Below are 16,914 nucleotides of genomic sequence, written 5' to 3'. Positions count from 1 at the left end.
TAATTTAGAGTTCGTGCCAAGTCCTTAGAAGTCTGATTTCCTTGTGCTGGTGCCCTCCTCCTACAGGTTGGATCTGTCTCAACTCAGACAGTGCATGTAGGAATGATTTTTGTGCTAGTTGTGAGGGTCTTTTTCAGGATAGTTGTGATAGGTGGCTTGGTGGTTTCCACAAGTCCTTAGAAATTGTTCTAGCATCTTGGCTGAACTTTGGGGTGTCCTTGTTAGTTTAGAGTTTGTTTGGAAGAATAATTTCAAGAAAATCTTAGTGCAAGTGGATAATAAAAAAGTGGTTGATATTCTGGTAGGAGTTGACCTTAACTACTATCAAGTCTCCTCTATTGCTAGACGAATCTTCTTCTTCACAACTTTGAAGATGTTATGTTCAAGCATGTTTTCAGAGAAATTAACATGTGCGTTGACTTCTTGGTCCAGTTGAATCCTTATAGAGTTGTAAAGGGGATTTAATTGGATGGTTTCTCGACTGAATTTAAGCCGTTCTTAGTTAACGATTTTGATGGTTCTTTTGTTAGGCTTCTAACGCATTTTTTCTTGATTTGGGCTTTTTGCCCTCTTGTATACAATTTTTTTATATAATAAATCATAATTAAATTATTGCTTAAATTATGATTTTTCTAGACAAAATATAAGAAAAAAAGAAAAATTTGTTGGAGAAGCCGCGTAATGCGCGCCACTCATACAAGTACTAACGGGCACCTCATCGGATCGGGTCGAACCCGAGAAATCTGAGTTTCACGCGTGTGGTAAACAAAGAAAGTACGATAAAACAAAAGAACAAAACAGAGAAGATTAGAGAGACATAATAATAGAAACACTTGAGATCCAGCATAACAAAACATAGCTTCAGAATTTCTCAATAGAGAGAGAAAATGAGATATGGCGGTGGTAGAAGGAGGCGAATGTTACTACAACCTTTTCTTGTTTTATGCGCCACCGTGACTGGTGTTGGGTTATTGATGCTAGCTTTGAGGCCGTTAGATCCTCAAATCAGCGTTAAATACGCGAGAGATTACGACTTCATAGATTCCAATACCTCCGCTTTCGATGTCGGCTGGGCCGTCGAAGAGAAACCACCGCCGACAGCTAAACCATGCGCGACGGTGGAAGAGATGGGGAAGGATTTCGAAAGTGGTTTTGTTGTGAAGGAGACACTTCGAGTCAGGAGCATTATCGAGAAACATTTTGTTTTAAACGGTAATTACTTGTTTTTAATATGTTTTGTTTTCGTGACTTTTGATGATCTAAATGAAAACAAAAACATAGGATGCTAATGTTGTTGTCGTGTCGTGTTCTAGGTATTTTTTTTTTCATGAAGATGTGGAATTTTTTCTAGGCTCAGCATAAAAGAATGGTTTCAGTGAAGTTACTAATATGAAAGAAATGTTTTATTGTTTGGAATCATGTGCTCTGAATCTGAACATGACATTGAAATTTTATGTCAGGTGCTTCAAGAGTGAGAGATTTGCCTCCGGATGAGTTCTGTAATCATGGATTTGTTCTAGGAAAGACTGCCGAGGCGGGTTTTGGGAATGAGATGTACAAGATCTTATCGGCTGCGGCGCTCAGTATAATGTTGAACCGGTCCTTGATCATTGGCCAAACCAGGCATATTGGTTCTTTCCCAAGCCTTTCTTTTTCATTTTTAACAACCTGCTTTTGCACCTTTTTTTACAATGCCTGATGTGTCAATGTTTATGTCATGTCTGGTGTCTGTGATAGTGGAAACCTAGAGTAGTATGCCATTGATTGATTTCCAACCTGATTTGAACTTAGCATCTTAGAGTTATCTGCAGATGTTACTATTAGGACATAGAATTATTTATGTTTCCATGATCTCAATGTTGTCTTGGTGGTTCTATATTTCAGAAGCAAGTATCCTTTTGAGGAGTACATTTCTTATCCCAACTTTACTTTCACCATGAAAGAAATAAAGCATCTGTGGAGACAAAATGGTTGTGAAAGCAAATATGGTAGGCGTCTGGTTATGAGGACAGACGACTTCGAAAAGCCATCTCATACTAATGTTCTATGTAGCAATTGGAAGGAGTGGGAACAACCTATCATTTGGTATAGTGACACGGTTTTTTTACGCATCAATTACTCTATCTATTTCTTTTTAGTTGTTGTTTTAGGATTGTTTACAAATACCCAGAAAACCAATAAATTTTGTTATGAAATTATTTGTCCTTTTTAGGTTTCAAGGAACTAATGATGCTGTTGCGTCTCAATTTTTCTTAAAGAATGTACACTCTCAGATGAGGATTGCTGCTTTTGATTTATTTGGTGACCCGCAAGTTCTTGGCTCTCAGCCGAATGTGTTCGGGGAGCTGATGAGAGTTCTTATATCGCCTTCGCCAGATGTTGAGGCAGCTGTCAATTGGGTTATTGATGGCAAGGAGAATCCTGATATCTCGTTGCATATGCGGATGCAAATTAACAGGTGAAATAAGTACTCAATAGTCAACACTTTCATTGAATGAGACTTACAATGCTTGATTGAATCAATTGGTTCATGACCTGAAGGTCTCACCGATACGAACTCCGGTTTGATTTTTGAAGCTTTGATACAAAATATCCATGCAACATCCCGACTTTTTCTGCATATGTACCTTCTCATATGATGTGTTTGACTCATTGATTCAATTTCTGTCTTTCTTTAAGGCCCGTAAGAGCCGTGCAGGCTGCATTGCATTGCCTAAGAAAAGCTGTAGAGAGTCGACACCTAATGTCAAGACCAAAGGTTGTTGTGGTGTCAGACACACCTTCCCTTATTAAAAGTATTGTGCCTAACATAAGTGAATTTGCAGAGGTAATTTTTCAACCCATCCTGGTTGATGATTAGCATGCAATAATGCGGTAAAAAACACATGTCTTTGATTCTTGCGTATCCGTTGAGCAGGTTCTGCATTTTGATTATGAAAAGTATAAAGGAAAAATGTTTGATGGTTTGCCCAAGTCAGATTTCAGAGAGAAGGACTGGGGTCCCGCGCCCAGATGGGTTGCTTTTGTAGATTTTTTTCTAGCATCTCGTGCCAGACATGGCGTTGTTTCCGTAGCTCATCGACGTGTTGGAACTACCTATGCTCAGTTAATTGCTGCACTTGCCGCAGCTCACAATCTAGGTACTTGCTCTACCTGTTTCCCTCTTTCCGTTTCTCCTTTTCGTTATTCATCATAGTTTCATGGAAATTATTTCTTCAGCGGACAACAACAACAACAACAACAACACGACTTCTGGTTCAAGTTTTTCATTTTTCAGCAGTTTCCAAAGCAATCTATTAACAGATGGATTAAAGAATCAAGTTGGTTGGGGACATGTTTGGAACAGATATGCTGGACCATTGAGTTGTTCTAACCAAAGCAATCAATGTGCCTTCACTCCACTTCTTCCACCAGCTTGGTGGGATGGTCTTTGGCAGTCACCAATTCCAAGGGATACTAAACGTCTTGCTTTCTATGGTGTTCAACTATCTGGTTTTGGTAATGTAGACACATATTCACTTCAAAATTATTGTAATTCTAGGAAAACTATTGTGAAAACTCTCACATTCAATTTGTAGCATTTGGAAGTCATGTTTAATTCTAGTTTACTTTTTAGATGATGATACTTAAGGATAAGAACTGATATTTATATACTTAATTGTATTTATATTGAATATAGTATAATGAGAATCCCATAATTAAGGGAGGTAAATCAATAGAGACAGTAAATTCTAATGAATATCAATCATAATAATTATATATAAATTATATCATATCTTAATGCTCTCCTTTAAATTGCAGCATACCGATTGTAAATTTTGTTATATATGTAAGTTATTTTCGGTCTTCAAAAGAGGTTTTGGGAAAATATTGTCAAGTAGACATCAAATTTGTCACTTCAATATATTTAGTATTCTCATGAAAGACTGAATTATATACAATGCATATTTTACAAAAACGCAAGTCTTTGAGTAGATGCTTGGGGAAAATGAGCTGAGACTTAAATTTTGCATATTTTACACGGGCATTATTTTAGAGATGAGATGAGATGAGATGAGTGTGAATACATTGGAAATTCGAGTTTATCCTTTTTAAATTAAGAATACATTGGAAATTCGAGTTTATCCTTTTTAAATTATGACTTAAATTTTGCATATTTTACAACGGCATTACTTTATTCATGAGATGAGTGTGAATACATTGGAAATTCGAGTTTATCCTTTTTAAATTAAGAATACATTGGAAATTCGAGTTTATCCTTTTTAAATTATGACTTAAATTTTGCATATTTTACAACGGCATTACTTTATCCATGAGATGAGATGAGTGTGAATACATTGAAAATTCGAGTTTATCCTTTTTAAATTAAGAGTTGCATCTCCGGACGTACTCATTACATACATAAAAGACGTAATTTTGTTTATGTCAAAAATTAATTTAGAGATGCATTTTTGAAATCACCACTATATGATGTTTTAAGTTGATTAAGCTAGTTTATTAAATCAGTGACAATTTTGAAAATGCATTTTCAGAAATGTCAAATGGGAGATGTTCTTTTTCTACATGATCAAGCACCACTATTCTATCAAAATCCTTAAAAAATCTCATTCCATTCTCAACTAATATTTGCACTCCAAAATAATATTTTTGTGTTTTATCACATCAAAAGAAGAAAAAGAAACTGCAATTTAAAGTGATGAACATGTTTTTCCTTTCATATTGCTTGGTGATGAACATGTTTTTCCTTTCATATTGCTTGCATTAATTCGTTTTTGCTTGTAAAAATGAACGCCGAGTCTGGAGATGCATCTCTAGATAAGGTTGCATGTGTTCCGGATATGCATATTCAAAATTGTTCAAAAATTGAGTTTGAATATTAAATTGTTTTTCTGTTGTATTTGGTTGTAGATATGGTGTATCCTGATACTTTCCCTAAAGCTACTGTGTATGTTGATGTTAAACCGGATAAAGTGAAGGATGATGATAAATCAGACGATGTCGAGGATGATGTTAAAATGGTTGATGTCGAGATGAATGTTAAACCGGATAAAGTGGATTATGATGTTAAACTAGACGATGTCGAAGATGATGTTAAACCGATTGATGTCGAGGTGGATCTTAAATCGATTGTTGCTGAGGTATATGTCAGTGAACAATTTATTACTAAACAGAAGTTTGTTGAGCATGAACATATGATTTAATGGATCAACACGGAGATCGCTAAACTTGGATTCAATGTTGTAATTGGAAAGTTTGATAATGGTTCTGATAGAAGATATGGATTTGTAACAATGGGATACGAAAGAAGTGGCACGTGCTAACAACATATTCGGAAGTTGAAACGGGATGACGCCGAATCGATAAAGTGTGATTGACCTTTTAAGGTTTGTGGATACGGTAAGACAAATAGTATATGGAAATATAATGTGATTTATGGTATACACAATCATTGCTTTTGTCATAAGTTAGTCGGTCATCCCATTGTATGTCGCCTTAATCCTAAGGAGAAAGAACTTGTTTATGACATAACATTGAATATGGTGCCGCCTATAAACATACTTGAAAAGTTGAAATGGAAAAGACCTAAAAATGTCTCAAATATTAAGAAAATATACAATGTTTGTGCCATAAAAAATAAGACAATAAGAGGATCAAAAACTAAAATGCAATAACTGTTTAAGCTTCTAGATTATGAACACTATGTTTCTAGGTACAGAGTGTGTGAGGATGAAGTCATTGTTCGAGATATATTGGTGAGAAAAACAAAAGAGAGGGGGTGAGGGGTTGAATTGTGTTAGTTTTTTCCTTTTAAGCTTTTTAAGCTTTTGCTTCTAATAGCTTTCAAACCGATTCAGAACACTTAGTTTAGAGCCTGACTCAGAAAAGCTTGAATAGCTTCTGAAGGTCCTTATCAGATTCTGAACCAGAATCTGACTTGGAGTATCAAAGTTGATAGCAGCGGAATATAAATGAGCAGAAGAAAGAAAAATAAAAGCAGAGACACAAGCAATTATCATGGTTCCTCTCACACCTTGAGAGTAGTCAAATTCTCTTGTACTTCCAAGAAATTTCCACTATAACCAAACTAATTACAAATGCTCAAGCACCAAGCAAGAGACTTCCAATGCTCAAGCACGCAAGCAAGAGACTTCCTTTGCTTAAACACACAAGTAAGAGACTTACAATGCTCAAGCACACAAGTAATATCCTTCACATGTTCAAGCACTAAAGCAAGATACTTCTAACTTTATAACAAACTGTTAAGAGATTTGGCTAACAACTATGCTTGATATACAATAAGAGGTGTAGACAAAATACAACTTAGAAAGACTCAGACATCAAAGGCGAGATTTTCCTTAAGTCTTCACGTGATCAAAATGTATCTGAGTGTGCTAGAGTTACCTCGATTGAAGAGACTCTGCTTCAGAGGTTGACTTTCTTCAAACTTCACTCTTCAGAGGCTGATCACTTCAGAGTCCTCTTCTTTGCTTCTGAAGCTTCAGTCTGGATCACCAGAGGCTAAATTTCTTCAGAGTTGACTTCTTCAAAGTCTGGATCTTCCATTAGAGCCAAAGTCTTCAGAAGTAATCTTTAGAGCCATAGTCTAATCTTTAGATGCATAATAATTAAGCTTCTCTCCATCTGTTCTTAATCATATAATCATGCATACTTGAACAGATGCCAGAATGCCCAATTGTTCTTTTAATACTTTGTTATCACCAAAATCAAAGGATATGGTATCAAACAATTTTGTTCCAACAATATTTTGGACTAATCCTTATTCCATCAAGTTGTTCAACATATTTCCCACTGTACTTATAATTGATTCAACATACAAAACAGACAAGTATAGACTTCCACTTTAGGAAATTGTTAGTGTTACTTAGAAGGACATGACCTTTTCAGCGGGTTTTGCATTTTTGAAAAGAAAGAAAAAGGACAACATTACATGGACTTTGGAAGTGTTCAAGACTACCTTGAAAGACTAAGAAAATATGCCAAACGTCATTGTAATCAATCACGATACCACACTGATGAATTCGATTGCAAAGTTGTTTCCTACATCCTATGCATTACTTTGCATGTATCTGAAGCTAGCGGAAATATACCCGAATGTATCACACGCTCGAACATACAACAGAGTCACCATCGAACTTTATTTATTCCCGAAGGAAAGGGAAAACATCGATAGAACTCGGGGGAAAGAGATATGTTGCTGGGTAAGGAAGTCGGTTATGCAAGGGAAAGGTATTAGTACCCCAAACATCCATGGTACTCCATGGGAACCGTTTTGATTGTTCTCGCTCGAATAAGTGTTGTATCTAAAGGTTACTCGCAAAAGAATGGGAAAAGGAAAGAAATAAATAAAGTGCTCGATGAGGATTAGGGCCCTCATGCCTACGTATCCTCATAGTGCAATGAGGAATTCAGAGCTCCGTAGTTCAAAGAACTAGTGGTGGGAAGTGAAAAGAAGTGTGATAGAGGTATGGTCTGAACCAAAGAATTATGTGTTTGAACTCCAACAAGAGTGAAAACATGAACCCAAGAGTAAGGTGGCTCTTACCAATACGCGGGCTAGCATGGCTGCCGATATAGGGTAATGCCGAAAAGACGAAGAAATAGGTGTTTGGGCACAGTCCCAAACATCTCTTGGTTCACAAGGTGACGCAAGAATGAGAACAAAGAGGTAGTAGTGTATTTGGCTAAAAGATAACTGATATATCATATGGAATGAAGGAAGGTAGAATATGAGTGCATCATGGAGATGAACGGAATGAAGTGACCAAGGTCACATAAATGAATATTTGGTGACAAGTGACTGAAAAGGTATTGTTTGAAACCGAAAGGTGAAAGTGTATTGGAATCCATAAGAGAAATGGGATTTCTACCATAGAGGGAAACAAGTTTAACCAATACGTGGACTAGCGTGGCTTCCACTATAGGGTATTTAACCAAAAAAGAAGGAATTAAATGTCTGGGTATAAGCCAAACAACTCTATATAGAAATGAGGAATTTTCGCTAGGCGTCCTAAAAGGGTGTATATGGATATCCAAAGGAAGTGCGTTTTTGATCTCAAAGAAGTAGTATGTCACTGGGTGAACGATTTCCGATCAAAGGTAGATAATGAATTATGAGAGATATGAATGATTCCCTAAGGCGGAAGAAGGAATAATTAGGAGTATGCTCGCTAAGGATTCACATCCTTGTGCCTACGTATTCTCACTGTGCAATGAGAAAATCAGAGAAATCATAGTTCGTGGAACTACGAGAATGAAGGAGATATATACAGTGATGAAAAGTATAACTTGTACCAATAGAATGGTATCAAGGGAACCGACAAATGGATGGAACTTGGAATCAAAGAGTAAACAGGCATTTACCAATATGTGGGCTAGCACGGCTGTCGCTATAAGATAAAGCCACAAACAAAGATTGAATTAAATGTTTGGGCACAATCCTAAACAACTATTGATTCACAAAACGGACTCCCGCTATATCGTCCTAAAAGGGTATAGGCAGGGCCCAAGAGAAAGTATTATTGTGTACAAGGGACAATATATCACTGGATGGGGAACAAACAATTTGAGATCAAAGAAGGATAGTATCTTGGGTCCAAGAAAGAGATGGACTCTAAATCAAAAAGCAAGGTAGGCGTTTACCAGTACATGAGCTAGCATGGCTGCCGCTATAGGGTAACGCCAAAAACAAAGACTGAATTAAATGTTTGGGCACAGTCCTATGAAGGAGAAGAGCGATCCAAAATGCAGCGGAATTTAAAAATTTCTCCTTTAGTGATCCTTACGAATGGTCATGAACAGTGATAGAATTGTTAACTCTTGTGGCAATTAAAACCTTTGATGCAGATCTATGGAGCGATCACGAACGTTGAATGGTGACAACGCCTCTACTCAGTCCACACGAATAGATTCTTTTAATCTTAGTGCTAGCTGCTACGAATGAAGGCTTTGAGTGAGTGAGAGAGAGAGAGAGAGAGAGAGAGAGAGAGAGAGAGAGAGAGACACTACGCCAAATAAGGGAAAAGAGGGCGCTTATTTTGGCCTATAACAGCGCTTTTAAGCGCCCTCTAAAGTGGCGCTGGCATAGGTAAAGACAGCGCTTTGTTTTCCTGGAGAAAGCGCTGTCTAAAGGGCCACATTATAGTGCGCTTTATGAAAAAAGCGCCCTCTGGAGTGGTCCATAAAGGGACACCTTAGAGGGCGCTTTCTGGAAAAAGCGCCCTCTAAAGTTGTCAATGTAAAGTGTTCAGAGGGCGCTTATTTTTTTAAAATAACTAACACTTTAGAGGGCGCTTTCTGCAGAAAGCGCCCTCTAAAGTTGTCAATGTAAAGTGTTTAGAGGGCGCTTTCTGGACAAAGCGCCCTCTAAAGTTCTCAATGTAAAGTGTTTAGAGGGCGCTTCCTACAGAAAGCGCCCTCTAAAGTGTTAGTTATTTTAAAAAAATTTGTTTGAAAAACAGTGGATATTTAATTGGTAACCTGTTCGCATGCTGCAAAAGTGTAAAATTCATATTGATTTCATCCTTTAATCCAATGTTATACACCATTAATCCATTGATATATACAACATGAATCCATTTATATACAACATTAATCCTCCATATATACAACATTAATATATGATTCTTTGATCAACAATATACAACAACATATTCATGATTTAGTAAAAGTACAACAACAATATACAACATATATACAACAACAGCATACAACAACAACATTCCATACATATATGTACAACAATATACAACCTAGCTATATGATTCTTTGATCAACAATGAATTGACACAATTCATCCTTCATTTCATCCAAATGAGCTCTTGAGTAAGATTTGTATTCCTCAAAGTACTACAATTAAGAGAATAAAACATATTCATGATTTAGTAACAAATTAGATGAGTTATCTGATAATATTAAAATAAACCCTAAGTTATTATTCCATACCATTTTTGGGATGTCTATACGATTCAACGCAATGATATCTGTAACACCCCGATAATAATAAAATAATTATTTAAATTGAGTTAATAATTTATTTATTAATTTAATTAAATAATTGGAAATTTTATTATTATTATTATTATTATTGGAAAATATATATATGTTGGAAATAAGGAAAAGAGCCCATTTGGAGTAAAAAGGTTTTTACGTGAAAAACAGAGAAGCGATCGTGAAAGAGGAAAAGGGCAAAGAGACAGAGCAAGGGCTGAAGGTTGAAGAGAGAAAAGCTTGGAGCTCAAAGATTCGCCGAATTAATCAGGTAAGGGGGGTTTATCGTCGATTAATGGGTATTATGGGATAATATGTGATGGGTAGTGATAAGCCGTTAATTTGACCCTAATTGGGATTATTGATGCTGGAATTACGTTGGATAAACTGTGTTAAAAACTGAAATTGAATCCGTAGTTTCGTGAGTCGTGTTTTCCGAACGTATAGCTTTTTACGGAATTGGAATCGGAGGTCCGGAAGTCCTCCAACGGCGGAAAATGCGGAGAATTCTGCATTCTGCCTTGAGTTAGCGCAGGAACAGCTTCTGTCTTGCGTTAACCGGTTAACCCAGGGTGTTAACCGGTTAACACTGTGTTGAATTGTGAAAATTTGCTGTTTTGTCTGCGTTAACCGGTTAACCCAGGGTGTTAACCGGTTAACACTGTTGTGATTGCTGAAATATTGCTGTTTGTGCTGCGTTAACCGGTTAACCCAGGGCGTTAACCGGTTAACACTGTTAAGTTTTGGGACAGGAGGCGTGTTGTGCTGCGTTAACCGGTTAACCCAGGGCGTTAACCGGTTAACACTGTTGCAGAGTGGAAAATTGGTGTTTTAAATGTTGTGTGCCTATTTGAGGGTTGGCCTATGTTGGCCTATGATGTAACAGGGATTAATTCCCGCTGTTTTGAGCAGTATAGGTATTAGTAGAGTGTGCTAATACTGTGTTTAATTGATTTACATGATAATGATGTGTTGATACATGTGTTGATGATGTATGATGGTATGCATAATGATGTTAATGTATGTATTATGCATGTATTTGTGAATGGACCGTTGTATGGCTTAGAGTGTGAGCATATGTCCATTGTGAATTGTTGTTGATGCTGCATTGCTAGATGATTAGCATGCATAGCATAGCCTTTGGGGCTGTAGCTAATTCCCATGGTGAGGAATTAGTGAGTGAATCATTGTGGATTTGTTGTTGATGTTTGCATGCTAGATGATTAGTGTGCATAGTCTAGCCTTCGGGGCTGTAGCTAATTCCCATGGTGAGGAATTAGTGAGTGAGTCACTAGGTCTCAAATGAGTGGGACTAGTGAGCTTAGTAGCCGTATCTGGAGGGATCGGTGAGCTTGAACTATATGTTCAAGAATAGTCGGTACCGCATGTGTGGAGTCTCATTGCATAATGTATGTATGGCGTATAATATGAATGGATGTATTCCAATATTATACGTGTGTTTGAGTTGTTGTGGAGTATGATTTGAGATTATACTTGTGCTTTATGTTGATGTTGAGCTGATGTGCTGTTACTGATTGTATGTTGCGATTAGGGTGATTAATGTGTTAAATTACTTAACATGACATTATATTCTATAATGCTTATTATATTGATTGAGGAACTCACCCTTACAACTATTTTTCAGGTAACGAGAAATGAGTTGAGTAGAAGCGAATGCTTGGAGTCTAGTGTAGTCTCCTTAGTGGGTCGTGCTCTGATAGATGTAACATCGGGATGGGATATTTACCTTGTTGAATAATTTACATGTGAATGTTACATGTTTTACATGATTGAGGAGATCTCTATCCGTTGCGTTTTATGCAAATGTTTATGTTTGAATAAATAAAAGAGCATGACCGTAATATTGTTGAATATGGTGTGAATATTATGTGTGACACCCTTGAATGGCATAATTACTCTGAATTGTTATATGTTTATTATTTTTAGTTAAAAATTTGGGGTATTTTAGAAGGGTGTTACATTAGTGGTATCAGAGCATAGTCGGTCGAGTCGAGTCGTAATTATTCTGTTTCCCCTGTACGGTATAGGTGTTGTGTAACCCTATCAGTACTTATTGTTTTAGTTTGTTTGGGTTTCAGAATAGAGATGGCTGGAAGAGGTAGAGATGATGCTGCGATTGCTGAGGCTCTGGGTATGCTAGCTGGAGTACTTGGAGGAAATCCGAATGTTGTGGGAATGGGAGCTGCTCGTCAACTGAGTGAGTTCCAGAAGAACAATCCTCCAATGTTCAAGGGAGCATACGATCCAGATGGCGCTCAGAAGTGGTTGAAGGAGATCGAGAGGATCTTCCGAGTAACTGAGTGTGCCGATAACCAGAAGGTCAGGTTCGGTACGCATATGCTGTCAGAAGAAGCTGATGATTGGTGGGTTGCTACCCGCACTGAGTTGGAAAATGCTGGGAATGCTGAGATCACTTGGGCTGTGTTCAGAGAGAGATTTCTGAGGAAATATTTTCCAGAGGATGTCAGAGGAAAGAAAGAGATAGAATTCTTGGAATTGAAGCAGGGTAACAAGTCTGTTACGGAGTATGCTGCTAAGTTCACAGAGCTGTCAAAGTATTATACTCCCTATAATGAGGCTGCTGGAGAATTTTCGAAATGTGTGAAGTTTGAGAACGGGTTGCGTCCCGAGATCAAACAGGCTATTGGATATCAGCGGATCAGAGTGTTTTCTGACTTGGTTGACTGTTGCAGGATTTTTGAACAGGATTCCAAAGCCAGAGCAGAGAGTTATCAACAGAGAGTTGATAGAAAAGGCAAGAATCAGAATGATCGTGGGAAACCGTATGCAGCTGGCAAAAGTTTCCAGAAGTAGAGTGGGATGAAGAGGCCTAGTGGGGGAGACTCTAGTGCCCCTGCTAAGTGTTATAGATGTGGTCGGGCCGGACATCGTGTCCATGAGTGTACCAGTGCTGAGATGAAGTGTTTCAAGTGTGGCAAAGGTGGTCATTTGGCTGCAGAGTGCCGGTTGAAGACTGTAACTTGTTTCAACTGTGGAGAGGTGGGTCATATTAGCCCACAGTGTCCTAAGCCAAAGAGAGAGAATCAGTCGGGAGGCAAGGTCTTTGCTTTATCAGGTTCTGAGACTTCTGCAGATGATCGTTTGATCCGAGGTACGTGTTATATTAATGGCTTTCCTCTTGTAGCTATTATTGACACCGGTGCTACTCATTCCTTTATATCTTTGGATTGTGCTGTGAAACTTAAGTTAGAGATATCTGAGATGCTTGGAAGTATGGTGATTGATACTCCTGCGAAGGGTTCAGTGACTACTACTTCAGTTTGTTTGAATTGTCCCTTTAGTATTTTTGGTAGAGACTTTGGGATAGACCTTGTGTGTCTTCCACTAGTGCAGATTGATGTTATCTTGGGTATGAACTGGTTGGTGGTTAACCGAGTTTATATTAACTGTTTTGATAAGACTGTGATATTTCCTGAGATTGAAGAAGGAAAGAGTTTGTTTCTATCAGCCAGACAGGTGAATGAGGAAGTCGCAGATGGGGCAGAGTTGTTTATGCTGTTAGCGACTTTGGAGGCTAAAGATAAACTGGTAATTGGCGATCTAGCAGTGGTGTGTGATTTTCCTGATGTGTTTCCGGAAGAGGTGAATGAATTGCCGCCAGAGCGTGAAGTTGAGTTCTCGATTGATTTGGTACCTGGTACTAGACCGATATCGATGGCTCCGTACCGTATGTCTGCTGTTGAGTTAACTGAATTGAAGAGTCATTTGGAAGATCTGTTGGATAAGAAATTTATTCGTCCGAGCGTGTCACCGTGGGGTGCACCAGTGTTATTGGTTAAGAAGAAAGAAGGTACTATGAGGTTGTGTGTGGACTACAGGCAACTGAATAAAGTGACGATCAAGAATCGGTATCCTTTGCCGAGGATTGATGATTTGATGGATCAATTGGTTGGTGCGAGGGTGTTCAGCAAGATAGATTTGAGATCTGGGTATCATCAGATACGTGTGAAAACTGAGGATATTCAGAAGACTGCTTTCAGAACAAGGTATGGACATTATGAGTATTCTGTAATGCCTTTTGGTGTGACTAATGCGCCTGGAGTATTTATGGAGTATATGAATAGGATTTTCCATCCGTACCTAGATCAGTTTGTTGTGGTGTTTATTGATGACATTTTGGTGTATTCGAAATCTGAAGAAGAGCATGCTGAGCATTTGAGAGTGGTTTTAGAAGTTCTACGAGAAAAGAAGTTGTTTGCTAAACTATCCAAGTGTGAATTTTGGTTAGAAGAGGTTAGTTTTCTTGGTCATGTGATTTCAAGAGGTGGTGTTGCTGTTGATCCTTCTAAGATAGAAGCGGTGTCTAAGTGGGAAGCTCCGAAGTCTGTTGCTGAGATTCGAAGTTTTCTGGGATTGGCTGGTTACTATAGGAAATTCATTGAGGGATTTTCTAAGTTGGCGTTACCGCTGACAATGTTGACTAGAAAGGGGCAAGCATTTGTTTGGGACTCAAAATGTGAAGAAGGTTTCCAAGAATTAAAGAGAAGGTTGACTACTGCTCCTATTCTGATATTACCGAGTTCGTCGGAACCATTTGAGGTTTACTGTGATGCTTCATTGTTGGGTTTGGGTGGTGTGTTGATGCAGAATAAGCAGGTTATAGCTTATGCTTCGAGACAGCTGAGGGTTCATGAGAGGAACTATCCGACGCACGATTTAGAGTTGGCAGCTGTGGTATTTGTTCTGAAGTTATGGAGACATTATTTGTACGGGTCAAGATTTGAGGTTTTCAGTGACCATAAAAGTTTAAAGTATTTGTTTGATCAGAAAGAGCTGAATATGAGACAGAGGAGATGGTTAGAATTTCTGAAGGATTATGATTTTGGTTTGAATTACCATCCGGGTAAAGCAAACGTAGTAGCTGATGCATTGAGTCGGAAATCATTGCATATGTCTATGTTAATGGTTAAAGAATTGGATTTAATTGAGCAGTTTAGAGATTTGAGTTTGGTGTGTGAGAGTACTCACAATAGTGTTAAATTGGGAATGTTGAAATTAACGAGTGGTATTCTGGATGAGATTAGAGAGGGTCAGAAATCCGATATGCTTTTGGTTGATAAGTTGACTTTAGCGAATCAAGGTCAAGGTGGTGAATTCAGAGTTGATGAGAATGGTGTTTTGAAATTTGGTAATCGGGTGTGTATTCCGGATGTTACCGAACTTAAGAAGAGTATCCTTGAGGAAGGACATCGTAGTGGCTTGAGTATTCATCCTGGAGCTACAAAGATGTATCATGATTTGAAGAAGTTATTTTGGTGGCCGGGAATGAAAAGAGAAATTGCGAGTTTTGTTTATTCCTGTTTGACTTGTCAGAAGTCGAAAATTGAGCATCAGAAGCCGTCTGGGCTAATGCAACCGTTGGCTATTCCAGAGTGGAAGTGGGATAGTATCAGTATGGATTTTGTTTCTGGTTTGCCGAGGACAAATAAGAATTTTGAAGCTATTTGGGTGATTGTTGACAGATTGACAAAGTCGGCTCATTTCATTCCGATCAGAATGGATTATCCGTTAGAGAGATTAGCCGAGTTGTATATTGAGAAAATTGTAAGTTTGCATGGTATTCCGTCTAGTATTGTTTCGGACAGAGATCCTAGATTTACATCGAAGTTCTGGGAAGGTTTGCAGAGGGCTTTGGGAACTAAGCTGAGATTGAGTTCTGCATATCATCCGCAGACTGATGGTCAGACTGAGAGGACGATTCAGTCACTAGAGGATCTTTTGAGATCTTGTGTTTTGGAAAAAGGAGGTGCTTGGGATTGTTATTTACCTTTGATTGAGTTTACCTACAACAATAGTTTTCATTCGAGCATTGGTATGGCACCGTTTGAAGCTTTGTATGGTAGGAGATGTCGGACACCTTTATGTTGGTATGAGTCCGGTGAGAGTGTTGTGGTTGGACCGGAGATTGTTCAACAGACTACAGAAAAGATTAAGATGATTCAGGAGAAGATGAGAATTGCTCAGAGTCGTCAGAAGAGTTATCACGACAAGAGGAGGAAGTCACTTGAGTTCCAAGAGGGAGATCATGTGTTTCTTCGTGTTACTCCGATAACTGGTGTTGGTCGAGCTTTGAAGTCGAAGAAGTTGACACCTCGATTTATTGGTCCTTATCAGATTTTGGAGAGGATAGGGGAGGTAGCCTATCGTATCGCTTTACCGCCGTCGCTTGCGAATTTGCATGAGGTTTTTCATGTGTCTCAGTTGAGGAGGTACATTCATGATCCGTCGCATGTAGTCCAAGTAGATGATGTACAGGTGAGAGATAACCTGACTGTTGAAACATCACCTATGAGGATTGAGGATCGAGAGTTGAAGCAGTTGCGGGGTAAAGAGATTGCCTTGGTGAAGGTAGCTTGGGGAGGACCAGCAGGTGGCAATGTGACTTGGGAACTGGAGAGTAAGATGAAGGAGTCTTACCCAGAGTTGTTCGCTTGAGGTATGTTTTCGAGGACGAAAACTCTTTTAGTGGGGGAGAGTTGTAACACCCCGATAATAATAAAATAATTATTTAAATTGAGTTAATAATTTATTTATTAATTTAATTAAATAATTGGAAATTTTATTATTATTATTATTATTGGAAAATATATATATGTTGGAAATAAGGAAAAGAGCCCATTTGGAGTAAAAAGGTTTTTACGTGAAAAACAGAGAAGCGATCGTGAAAGAGGAAAAGGGCAAAGAGACAGAGCAAGGGCTGAAGGTTGAAGAGAGAAAAGCTTGGAGCTCAAAGATTCGCCGAATTAATCAGGTAAGGGGGGTTTATCGTCGATTAATGGGTATTATGGGATAATATGTGATGGGTAGTGATAAGCCGTTAATTTGACCCTAATTGGGATTATTGATGCTGGAATTACGTTGGAT

The 16,914-nt window shown here is 38.2% G+C and overlaps 1 protein-coding gene across 1 annotated transcript; it reads left to right on the top strand.

The window, feature by feature from the left end:
- Positions 1-787: 787 nt before the first annotated feature.
- LOC127128163 (uncharacterized) lies at positions 788-3,739 on the top strand. The gene is made up of 7 exons (XM_051057410.1): positions 788-1,212; positions 1,461-1,623; positions 1,885-2,085; positions 2,213-2,458; positions 2,680-2,827; positions 2,918-3,140; positions 3,220-3,739. The coding sequence occupies exons 1-7, from the start codon at positions 888-890 to the stop codon at positions 3,576-3,578; spliced, it is 1,665 nt and encodes a 554-aa protein (XP_050913367.1). The 5' UTR covers positions 788-887; the 3' UTR covers positions 3,579-3,739.
- Positions 3,740-16,914: the final 13,175 nt, after the last annotated feature.

Source organism: Lathyrus oleraceus, chromosome 3, assembly GCF_024323335.1.
Source record: "Lathyrus oleraceus cultivar Zhongwan6 chromosome 3, CAAS_Psat_ZW6_1.0, whole genome shotgun sequence".
Lineage (NCBI taxonomy): Eukaryota > Viridiplantae > Streptophyta > Magnoliopsida > Fabales > Fabaceae > Lathyrus > Lathyrus oleraceus.
This window is presented reverse-complemented; position numbering and strand designations above follow the sequence as displayed.

Bases quoted from the DNA above. Each gene is read 5' to 3' on its own strand.
- LOC127128163 (XM_051057410.1), top strand. From the start codon at position 888: ATGAGATATGGCGGTGGTAGAAGGAGGCGAATGTTACTACAACCTTTT. The intron at 1,213-1,460 runs GTAATTACTTGT...ATTTTATGTCAG, and splicing joins GAAACATTTTGTTTTAAACG to GTGCTTCAAGAGTGAGAGAT. The intron at 2,086-2,212 runs GTATAGTGACAC...TGTCCTTTTTAG, and splicing joins TGGGAACAACCTATCATTTG to GTTTCAAGGAACTAATGATG.